Source organism: Hemiscyllium ocellatum, chromosome 7, assembly GCF_020745735.1.
Source record: "Hemiscyllium ocellatum isolate sHemOce1 chromosome 7, sHemOce1.pat.X.cur, whole genome shotgun sequence".
Classification (NCBI taxonomy): domain Eukaryota; kingdom Metazoa; phylum Chordata; class Chondrichthyes; order Orectolobiformes; family Hemiscylliidae; genus Hemiscyllium; species Hemiscyllium ocellatum.
Window position 1 is genome coordinate 12,363,137 of NC_083407.1, and position 12,053 is coordinate 12,375,189.

General features: G+C 44.3%; 1 protein-coding gene across 2 annotated transcripts in view; it reads left to right on the forward strand.

Moving 5' to 3' along the window:
* adcy5 (adenylate cyclase 5) overlaps nucleotides 1-12,053 on the forward strand; it is a 424,581-nt gene that overhangs the window by 185,018 nt on the left and 227,510 nt on the right. For both annotated transcript variants that reach the window (XM_060828269.1, XM_060828270.1), the window contains exon 2: nucleotides 5,372-5,521. In XM_060828269.1, the coding sequence (XP_060684252.1) occupies nucleotides 5,372-5,521 (150 nt within the window). The remainder of the gene's footprint in view (nucleotides 1-5,371; nucleotides 5,522-12,053) is intronic.

The window sequence follows — 12,053 nt, forward strand, 5'->3', positions numbered from 1 at the left end:
GAAAATTCCCATTATAAATTTCCTAGAATTTAACAGAAGTTCTAAGGGAAATGTTACCTTTGTAGGAGATTAATCCTGGAATGTCATTATGACAAAAAAATTTGCTATTTTTGCTGGCTATCGTATTGTTGACTTGAATTCCTTGTAATTGGTAATAGTACACAAAGAATTAATGCAAAGTTCTGTGAACTCATTCTGTGAGTGAGACATTTTCAATTCTATGTGATGAAGGTGGATTTAGTGAACAACTGAGTTTTACTTTCTGTTGTAATCGAAGGAGTTTTTAAGGCGCTATTGCTTTGGGCTAAAACTGTTTTGTTTTTTTGCTGACAGGATGAAGGAATGGGCTGGGTCTATGCTGTAAAATGTATGATGGAGCTAATTTTACTGTTCATCATATACGTGTGAATAACATAGGAGCTACTGCCTCAGAGTAGTTCATTGGTGAAACTCAGTTAACCACAAAATTGCCATCCTTCCACTGTTGGCTTTGTGGAAATGGCATTCCTGTGTCTGTCTCACCATTACTTTCCATTGAATTGTATGAACACAGAAACATAACTACGTGAGAAGGAAGAGTAGGAATAGGCCATTTGGCCCATCAATCCTGCTCCATCCTTTCATAAGATCATGACTAATCTTCTGCCTGTTCTGGTTTGTATGTGGTTAATATGAGCTAAACATACTTCAGAAATTAAAAGGATACATATCCTTCTTGATGATATGGTCAGTGTTTCTGATTATCAATCGATCGACTGATGCAGAAAGTGTGGAGTCTCACTTTGTCACCTTACAAATAACTTTAAGTACTCTTTTTGAAAGAAAGTTAAAAATTACACAACACCAGGTTATAGTCCAACAGGTATATTTGGAAGCAGTCGCTTTCGGAGGTATGTTCCTCCATCAGGTGGTTATTGAGTATAAGATTATTCTCCACAACCACCTGATGAAGGAGCTGAGCTCCGAAAACTAGTGCTTCCATATAAAACTGTTGGACTATAACCTGGTGTTGTGTGCGATTTTTAACTTTGTCCACCCCAGTCCAACACTAGCATCTCCAAATCATTTTTAAAAGAAGTGTATTTGCTCTTGATTTCTGCCCTTTTTTTCTCTTCATTTCTCTTCATTCGGATTTTTAATCCAAAACTATCTTGAATTCATCCTCCTTAATTCACCCTTCTTCCTCTACTCATTTCCCATCCTCAAATCTCATTAATTGAAGAGATACTGTGTTGGTTGCACTGTGTTGGTCAAGTTTCAGATTTCAATAATCTCTCACCCAATGAGTTCGGGGCAGACTAAAAAATGGGAGATGTCGTTAGTTTGTTTTTAACTCACCAAATCATTGGATTCTTGCAGCGCAAAATGAGAATTTTTTAGCTTGTTTTTAATTCACAGAATCATAGAATTGTTACAACGCTGATGGAGGCCATTTGACTCATCATGTCCACCCCTGCTGTCTGAGCATTTCACTTTGTCAATCTCCCATCTGCTCCCCATAATCCTGTACATCCTTCCTTTTCACGTGACCACCCAATCCCCTCTTGAATCGGGGATTGAGTCTGCCTCCATCACACTCTCAGACAGTGTATTCCAGACGCGAACCTTCCTCATGGTAAAAACAGGGACTGCAGATGCTGGAAACCGAATTCTAGATTAGAGTGGTGCTGGAAAAGCACAACAGCTCAGGCAGCATCTGAGGAGCGGGAGAATCGATTTTTTGGGCAGAAGCCCTTCATCAGGAATAGAGGCATAGTGCCTGCAGAGTGGAGAGATACATGAGAGGAAGGTGGGGGTGGGGAGAAAGTAGCATAGGGTACAATAGGTGAATGGGGCGGGGATGAGGGTGATAGGTCAAAGAGGAGGGTGGAGTGGATAGGTGAGAAGGAAGATAGGCAGGTAGGACAAGTTATGGGGACAGTGTGAACCTTCCTCATGTCTCTCTTGGTTCTTTAGCCAAGTACTTCAACTATGTATTCTCTTGTTCTTAATCCTTTCATGAGGGAGAACAGTTTCTCCCCATCAACTTTGGCCAGGCCCCTCATGATTTTGAATGCCTCCATCAAATCTCCTGTCAGTTTTCACCAAACAAAACTTCATCAAACTATTTTTGTAACTGAATCCCAGAATCCCTGTAGTGGGGAACCAGTCCATTCGGTCCATCAATTATGCACCGACCCTCTGAACAGCACTCCACCCAGATCCCACTCCGTATCCTATCCCTGTAACTCTGCATTTCCCATGGCTAATCCAACTAGCCTGCATATCGCTGGACACTATGGGCAATTTAGCATGGCCAATCCACCATTCCTGCACATGTTTGGACTGTGGGAGAAATCTGGAACACCCATAGGCGACCCACACAAACACGGGGAGAATGTGCAAACTCCACACAGACAGTTGCCCAAGGGAGGAATCAAACCTGGGTCCCTGGCATTGTGAGGCAGCAGTGCAAACCACTGAGCCATGTTGCCCTCAAGTTTCTCATTCCTGGAACCTATTTTGTGAATATTTTTTCAGTGTTCTCAAATTCTGTCTCACGATGCATTCACAGGATGTGAACTATGCTGGCAAGGCTATGATTTAATTCCCTTCGAGATGATAGTGACGAGTGCCTTCTTAACATGTTGCAATCTATGTCACTTGTAGTTGCCTTACAATTGAGTAGTTTCCTAACAATTTAAGAGGGCAGATAGAGCACATTGTCTTACCACTACATCCCTACCTCCCCATTTAAATTTAAATTCCCAGACTGCTGTGGTACGATTTGAACACATAAATCTAGATTATTAGTTCAGATCTCTGGGGTACTAGATTCCTGGTGCGACAAAATATTGCCCCATTAGGTTTCAAAAATCAGAGATATTTCAACTGGAGGACAAATAGGGAATACTGTGAACAGTTTTGGGCCCCTCATCGAAGGAAAGATATCCTGGTGTTGGAGACAGTCCAGATACCAAGTACGGAGGAACTTTTTTATAAGGAGAGGTTGAGTAGGTTGGGCCTGTACTTGTTGGAATTTAGAAGAATGAGAGGTGACCTTATCGGCATGGACGGGTTAGACTGAAGGGTCTGTTTCCATGCTGTACATCTCTATGACTCTATGATTCTTAGGGGACTTGACAGCATAAGTGCAGCAAGGTCCTAGACTGTCTCCTTACGGGAGAGTCTGGAAGCAGAGGACAGAGTCTCAGAGTAAGGGGGAACTCAGAGGGTATGTGAATCTGTGGAACTCTTTACCTCAGAGAGCTGCCAAGGCTGTGTTGTTAAGTATGTTCAAGGCAGAGACAGACAGATTTTTGATGAGTGAGGGACTCAAAGCTTATGGGGAAAAGGCAGGAAAGTGTGTTTGAGTCAGTTGGTTGAATGGCCTATTTCTGCACCTATGCCTTATAGTCTAATACCAATTACGTTGGCCCAACAGTAGCCAAACTTTTAATCTCCACGAAAGAAGAAGAAGCAGTGAGTGTAGCTGTGAGTCATTCATGGTGCTGTAAACTCTGAGTCATAAGGTTTGGGTTTAAACCATATTCTTGAGCACCTGGTGACTTGATTCCAATACACACCTGCAAAGCTGCTGATCCAGTTTACTGGTGCTGCCCTTCTAGATAACCCAGTAGCATCTCCAATCTGTGCCCAGTTGGTGGGTGTGATGGGTTTTGGGGGAATGTTCCTGGCATTTAATTTGGCTGAGCGTTCTTTGAGTTGCACTCACAAAGGTCAGTAAAAGTTCCCATTTATTGACCTGTAAGTCTGAATCCACCTTGTTGCCCTATTTGACCCTGAAATGATCATCCAATCCTACACATCTCCAATGCTGACAATGTCTAATCCCATATCCATAACATCCCTTGTCTGCATTCTGCCACAAGCCTTTATCCAATGCTGATGTTCGCTCCAGACTTGACTATTGCAATGGCTGCCTTCGCACCTTGATTCTCGTAGGGTGGTACCATGGCTAACATAGAGTCATAGAGTCATAGAGATGTACAGCATGGAAACAGACCCTTTGGTGTAACCTGTCCATGCCGATCAGATATCCCAACCCAATCTAGTCCCACCTGCCAGCACCCGTCCCCTATCCCTTCAAACCCTTCCTATTCATATACTCATCCAAATGCCTCTTAAATGTTGCAATTGTACCAGCTTCCACCACATCCTCTGGCAGCTCATTCCATACACGTACCACCCTCTGTGTGAACAAGTTGCCCCTTAGGTCTCTTTTATATTTTTCCCCTCTCACCCTAAATCTATGACCTCTAGTTCTGGACTCCCCGACCCCAGGGAAAAGACTTTGCCTATTTATCCTATCCATGCCCCTCATAATTTTGTAAACCTCTATAAGGTCACCCCTCAGCCTCCGACACTCCAGGGAAAACAGCCCCAGCCTGTTCAGCCTCTCCCTATAGCTCAAATCCTCCAACCCTGGCAACATCCTTGTAAATCTTTTCTGAACCCTTTCAAGTTTCACAACATCTTTCCGATAGGAAGGAGACCAGAATTGCACACAATATTCCAACAGTGACCTAACCAATGTTCTGTACAGCTGCAACATGACCTCCCAACTCCTGTACTCAATACTCATTCCAATAACTGCTACCTCACAGCACCAGGAACCCAGGTTTGATTCCAGCCTCAGGCGACTGTCTGTGTGGAGTTTGCACATTCTCCCCGTGTCTGCGTGAGTTTCCTCCCACATTTCAAAGTTGTGCAGGTCAGGTGAATTGACCATGCTAAATTGTCCATACTGTTAGGTGCATTAGTCAGGGGGAAATGGGTCTGGGTGGGTTACTCTTCAGGGGGTTGGTGTGGACTTGTTGGGCCAAATGGCCTTTTCCAGACTGTAGGGAATCTAATCTAAGCATTTGTTTTACCATTAACGTTCCTATCCAAAAGCTTTAATTTAAAATTTTCATTCCTGTTTGTTAATAAACATCTCTACAAAGTGTTTTGGGAGATGTCTATCACATTAGAGTCACTATATGAATCGGCATTGTGCGGGCATTGAATAGCCAATGTTAAACTCTGTGATGAATTCCCAATGACTCCAACCTTGTTGGGTGTTGCGCTGAAGATACAATATTGTAGACTGACATCTCAGATAACCGAGTGTGTATTACACGTGGGAGCAGGATGTGATCATTGATGGAGAAGAGTGGTGTGGCAGATTAAAACTAGAGGTGTAGAGAGGGAGAACGAAAATGAAGCAACAGTATCACATTAGGAAAAATAGGATCGAACAATTTTCAAAACCAGTGACTGTTTATGTCTGCTGTTTTGCTGACCTACACTGTTTTGGATGTGGTGATCTATATGCAATGAGTTATCAAGGTTACCTGCTCTGAACCTGTCAAATCTCTCCTCTTTTCAGCTGATCTGCAACGTGATGATCTTCTCCTGCACCAACATTGTTGGGGTCTGCACCCACTACCCAGCAGAGGTGTCCCAGAGGCAGGCGTTTCAGGAGACGCGAGAGTGTATCCAGGCAAGATTGCACTCTCAGAATGAAAACCAGCAGCAGGTAAGAATCAGGGTGTCAGTGTCAGAGGTGGTTGGCGCTAGTGGTAGGAAACTCGATTGTTTGGAGAATTGACAGGAGATTTTGTGATCAGGACCGGGATCCCCAGAAGGTATGTTGCCTCCCTGGTGCCAGGGTCCAGGACGTCTCCAATCGGGTGTATAAGATTCTGAAAGGGGAGGGCGAACAGCCAGAAATTGTGCTACATATTGGCACCAATGATATAGCCAGGAAAAGGATCGGGGATATAAAAAGTGATTTCAGGGAGTTAGGGTGGAGTACTGTTCTCGGGTTTAGTACCGTTGCCACGAGATAACGAGGGGAGGAACAGGGAGTGGGCGCAGTTTAACATGAGGCTGCGCAGCTGGTGCAAGAGGGAGGGCTTCAGATATGTAGATATTGGGATGCCTTCTGGGGAAAGTGGGATCTGTACATGAAGGACGGGTTGCACCTGAACTGGAGGGGTACCAATGTCCTGGGTGGAAGGTTTGCTCGAGTGGTTCAGGAGGGTTTAAACTAGTATGGCAGGGGGGTGGGAACCTGAGCTGTATCCCAGAGGTGAGAGTTGATGGAGATGAGGCAATAGCAAGAGGTAACGCAGCCAGTGGGAAGGATTTTCCTGGGAAGGAACCAAGGGATCAGTTAAAGTGTGTTTGCTTTAATGCAAGGAGTATCAGGAATAAAAGTGATGAGCTTAGAGCATGGATCAGTACCTGGTGCTATGATGTTGTGGCCATAACAGAGACATGGGTTTCTCAGGGGCAGGAATGGTTGCTGGATGTTCCAGGGTTTAGAGCATTTAAAAAGAATAGGGAGAGGGGAGAAAGAGGAGGGGGTGCAGCACTAATAATCAGAGAGGCTATCACAGCTACAGAAGTTACCATTGTCAAGGAGGGTCTGCCTACTGAATCAGTATGGGTGGAAATTAGGAACACCAAGGGAGCAGTCACCTCGTTAGGGGTTTACTACAGGCCCCCCAGTAGCAGCAGGGAGATGGAAGAAAGCATAGGTGGGCAGATTTTGGAAAAGTGTGGACATAGTAGGGTTGTTGTAATGGGTGACTTTAACTTTCCCAATATTGATTGGAACCTCCTTCGAGCAGAAGATTTGAATGGAGCTGTTTTTGTAAGATGTGTTCAGGAGAGTTTCCTAACTCTGTACGTTAACAGGCCGACGAGGGGAGAGGCCAGTCTAGACTTGGTGCTCGGCAATGAGCCAGGGTAGCTATCAGATCTTGTGGTGAAAGAACATTTTGGTGATAGTGACCACAACTGCCTCACATTCTACATAGCTACGGAGAAGGAGAGAAGCAGGCACAATGGGAGGATATTTAATTGGGGAAAAGGAAACTATGATGCTATATGACGTGAGTTGGGAAGCATGGACTGGGAGCAATTGTTCCATGGAAAGGGCACTATAGACATGTGGAGACTGTTTAAGGAACAGTTGTTGCGAGTGACGCATAAGTGTGTCCCTCTGAGACAGGCAAGAAGGGGTAAGATAAAGGAACCTTGGATGATGAGAGCGCAGGAGCTTCTCACCAAAAGGAAGAAGGGAGCTTACATAAGGTCGAGGAAGCAAGGGTCTTGCTTAGCCCTAGAGGATTACAGGCACGTGAGGAAGGAACTCAAAAATGGCCTGAGGAGAGCCACAAAAAAGGCTTGGCAGGAACGATTAGGGAGAATCCAAAGGCATTTTACACGTATGTGAGGAATAAGAGAATGACCAAAGAAAGAGTAGGGCCGATCAGGAATAGCATATGGAACTTGTGTATAGAGTCTGAGGAGGTAGGGGAAGTCCTAAATGAGTTTTTTGCTTCTGTCTTTACTAAAGAAAAGGACTTGTAGTGAATGAAACCTTTGAAGAGCAGATGTGCATGCTGGAATGGATAGAGATTGAGGAAGCTGATGTGCTGAAAATTTTGACAAACATTAAGATTGACAAGTCGCCAGGGCCAGACCAGATTTGTCCTTGGCTGCTTTGAGAAGCGAGAAATGTGATTGCTTCGCCATTTGAGAAGATCTTTGCATCCTCAGTCTCCACCGGAGTCGTACCTGAGGGCTGGAGGGAGGCAAATGTAATTTCTCGCTTCAAGAAAGGAAATAGGTAAATCCCCGGCAATTACAGACCAGTAAGTCTCACATCTGTCGTCTGCAAGGTGTTAGAAAGGATTCTGAGGGATAGGATTTATGACCATCTGCAAGAGAATGGCTTGATCAAATGCAGTCAGCATGGCTTTGTGAGGGGCAGGTCGTGCCTCACAAATCTTGTTGAGTTCTTTGAGGATTACAACAGGATCTGGACCAGATGGGTCCATGGGCTGAGGAGTAGCAGATGGAGTTTAATTCAGATAAATGTGAGGTGCTGCATTTTGAGAAAGCAAATCTTAGCAGGATGTATACACTTGATGGTAAGGTCCGAGGGAGTGTTGCTGAACAGAGACCTTGGAGTGCAGGTTCATAACTCCTTGAAAGTGGAGTCGCAGGTAGATAGGATGGTGAAGGCGTTTGGTATGCTTTCCTTTATTGGTCAGAGTATTGAGTACAGGAGTTGGGAGGTCATGTTGCGGCTGTACAGGACATTGGTTAGGCTATTGTTGGAATATTGTGTGCAATTCTGGTCTCCTTCCAATCAGAAGCAACTTTTTCATGCAAAGGGTGGTACATGTATGGAATGACCTGCCAGAGGATGTGGTGGAGGCTGGTACAATTGCAACATTTAAGAGACATTTGGATGGGTATATGAATAGGAAGGGTTTGGAGGGATATGGGCCAGGTGCTGGCAGGTGGAACTAGATTGGGTTGGGATATCTGGTTGGCATGGATAGGTTGGATTGAAGGGTCTGTTTCCGTGCTGTACATCTCTATGACTCTATGACTCTATAACAAGTTGATGAGGGTTGAGTGGTGAATGTGGTGTATGTGGACTTCAGCAAGGCATTTGATAAGGTTTCCCATGGTAGGCTCGTCAGAAGGTCAGGAGGAATGGGATACAGGGAAATTTAGTTGTCTGCATTCAGAATTGGCTGGTCGACAGAAGACAGCGAGTGGTAGTGGAAGGTAAGTATTTTGCCTGGAAGTGAGTTGTTTCCACAGGGATCTGTTCTTAGGCCTCTACTCTTTGTAATTTTTATTAATGACTTGGATGAGGAGATTGAAGGATGTGTTAGCAAGTTTGCAGATGACACAAAGGTTGGAGATGTCGTTGACAATATAGAGAACTGTTGTGGGCTGCAGCGGGACAGAGATGGGCTGAGAGGTGGCAGATGGAATTCAACCTGGATAAATGCGAAGTGATGCATTTTGGAAGGTCAAACTTGAAAGTTGAGTACAGGATTAAGGATAGGATTCTTGGCAGCATGGAGGAACAGAGGGATCTTGGTGTGCAGGTACATAAATCCCTTAAAATTGCCACCAAGTGGACAGGGTTGTTAAGAATGCATATGGTGTTTTGGCTTTCATTAACAGGGGGATTGAGTTTAAGAGCCGTGAGATCTTGTTGCAGCTCTATAAAACTTTGGTTAGACCGCACTTGGAATACTGCGTCCAGTTCTGGTCGCCCTATTATAGGAAAGATGTGGATGCTTTGGAGAGGGTTCAGAGGAGGTTTACCAGGATGCTGCCTGGTCTGGAGGGCTTATCTTATGAAGAGAGCTTGACTGAGCTCGGACTTTTATCATTGGAAAAAAGAAGGAAGAAAAGGGATCTAATTGAGGTGCACAAGATAATGAGAGGCGTAGGTAGAGTTGCTAGCCAGAGACTTTTTCCCAGGGCAGAAATTGTTAACACGAGGATTCATAGTTTTAAGCTGTTTGGCGGAAAGTATAGAGGGGATGCCAGAGGCGGTTTCTTTACACAGAGAGTTGTGAGAGCATGGAATGCATTGCCAGCAGCAGTTGTGGAACGAGGTTATTGGGGATATTTAAGAGACTGCTTGACATGAATATGGTCACAGAAATTTGTGGGTTCGTATATTAGGTTTACCTTACATGAGGATCAATGGTCGGCACAACATCGTGGGCTGAAGGGTTTGTTATGTGCTGTACTGTTCGATGTTCTGTATTCTATTACATTTGTGTGCAGACCACAATGACAGCAATAATACCTCGCACCTTGCATTTGTATAGCACCTATCATGATCGCAGGGCATTCCAAAGCACCAGATAGCCAAGTGTCCTAATGCAGGTCCACCAATAGCACGTGGACTGCAGTGGTTCAATAGACAGCCCACCATTACCTCAAGGACAACTAGATACAGGGAATAAATGCTGGCTCAGCAAATGACACCCACATCCGATGAATGAATTTAAAAACATATAATTTCCAGTTTGCTGTACAGCAAGCTTCCTCAAACAGGAATGTCATCAGGGCTACATAATCTTGATACTCAGGCATAATTATTCACCAGGGTACAAAGGAGAACTCGCCACCTTTACTTTGAAATAGTGCCAAGAGTAATTTTTTTGCTAAGAGGCCAGACAGGATTTATGTTTAATAGTTTTCTGAGAAGCTACATCGGTGAAGGGGAAGCACTCCCTCAGTACTGCATTGCAATGTCAGCCCAAACCATGTGCTTAAGTAGAAATGTAGAAAATATGAGCAGGAGGAGGCCATTCAGCCCCTTCCAGCCTGCTCCGCCACTCAATCGATCATGGCTGATCATCCAACTCAGCATCCTGTTCCCTTCTTTCCTATACCCTTTGATCACTTTAGTCCTAAGAACCATATCTAACTCCTTCTTGAAAACATTCAATGTTTTGTCCTCGACTGCTTTCTGTGGCAGAGAATTCCACGGGCTCACCCCTCTCTGGGTGAAGAAATTTCTCCTCAGTCCTCAGTGGCCTTCCTGGATCCTTAAAATATGACTCCTGGTTCTGGTCTCCTTGGTCATCCGAAATATCTTTCCTCTGTTCGCCCTGTCTGGTCCTGTTAGAATTCCCTGGAGTGGGATCTACTCAAGGACGGTGTGGTGGCTCAACAGTTAGCACAGCATCAGGGACCCAGTTTTGATTTGGATAACTGCGTAAAGTTTACACATTCTCCCCCTGTCTGTGTGGGTTTCTCCCATAGTCCAAAGATGTGCAGGTCAGATGGATTGGCCATGCTAAATTGCCCATAGTGTCCGAGGATGTGCAAGCTAGGTGGATTAGCCATGGGAAATGCAGGGTCTGAGTTGGGTGCTTTTCAGAGGGTTGGTGTCGACTCAATGGGCTGAATGATGTGCTTCCACACTGTAGGGATTCTATGTTTCTATGAACCTCTGACTCAGGGTGAGCATGCTCTCAACTGGGAGATGAAACGGCAAAATTGAGGTTGAACTCTTCCATCGAAGTTAGGAAGGATTGAGGAAGGGACATTCGTCAGCAAATAGAGTCAGGTCAGTGAGCTGGCAATGGAGTGTTGCAAGGGCCACAACCACCATAGCTTGCATTTATGTATTGCCCAGAACTGAGTAAAACATTCAGGAGTGTAATCAGTTAAGAACTGACACTGAGCCAAAGAAAGAGATACTAGGACAGGTGAAATAGCTTTTAAGAAGCATCTTTAAAGAGATGCAGTGTTAGAGAGGCTGAGTGGTTGAAAGAGGGAATTCCAGACTCAAGGCATGTTTGCTATTACTGCAGCAGTGGAAGGCAATGATTCAGAAATGACCAGAATTGCAGGAATACAGAGATCTTTGAGATTGTTGAGCAAGCGGAAGTTTTTCCTTTATTCTTTCATGGAATGTGGGACCATAGGCAAGACAAACGTTTGTTTCCCATCCCTAACAGACCTTAACCTGAGTAATTCAACTTGCCAGTGTTATTTGCCAGAGGGCAATTAAGAGTTAACCACACTGGTGTGAGTCTGGAATCATATCTAGGCCAGACCTGCTAAGAATGGCAGATTTCATTCCCAAAGCAGCATTGGTGAACCAGATGCCTTTTTATTGCAATCAGTGGTTGTTTCATGGTCACTAGAGTAAAAAAGTACAAGTACAAGTAATGAGGTGAAAGACTGAATATATCCCCTGGACCTGACGGGATTCATCCGAGGATATTAGAACCATAGAATTTCACAGTACAGAGAGAGGTCATTCGACCCATTGTATCTGTATTGGCTCCTGAAAGAGCGACCATTTGGTCCTATTCTCCAACCCTATTTTCGTAGCATTCTAAATTCATCCCTTGCAAATATATCCAGCTCTCTTTTGAAACTTTGTATGGAATCTGCCTCTACCACTCTCCCAGGCAGCACATTCCAAGTCTTAACAACTCTCTCAGTAAAGAAGTTTCTCTTCATCTCACTCCTAGCTCTTGCTGACAGTCTTGAAGTCATAACCTCTAACTACTGACATACCAACTAGTGGAAACATAATGCCCTTCTTTACCCTGTCAAAATTGTTCATAAGGTCACCTCCTAATCTTCTCGGTTCCAAGGAGAATAAACCCAATTTCTTGAATCTTTCCTTGTATCTAAAATCCATCATTCTGAGTGTGTTTCTAGTAAATCTCTTTTGATCTGTCTCCAGGGCTTTAATATACTTTTTTTAAACA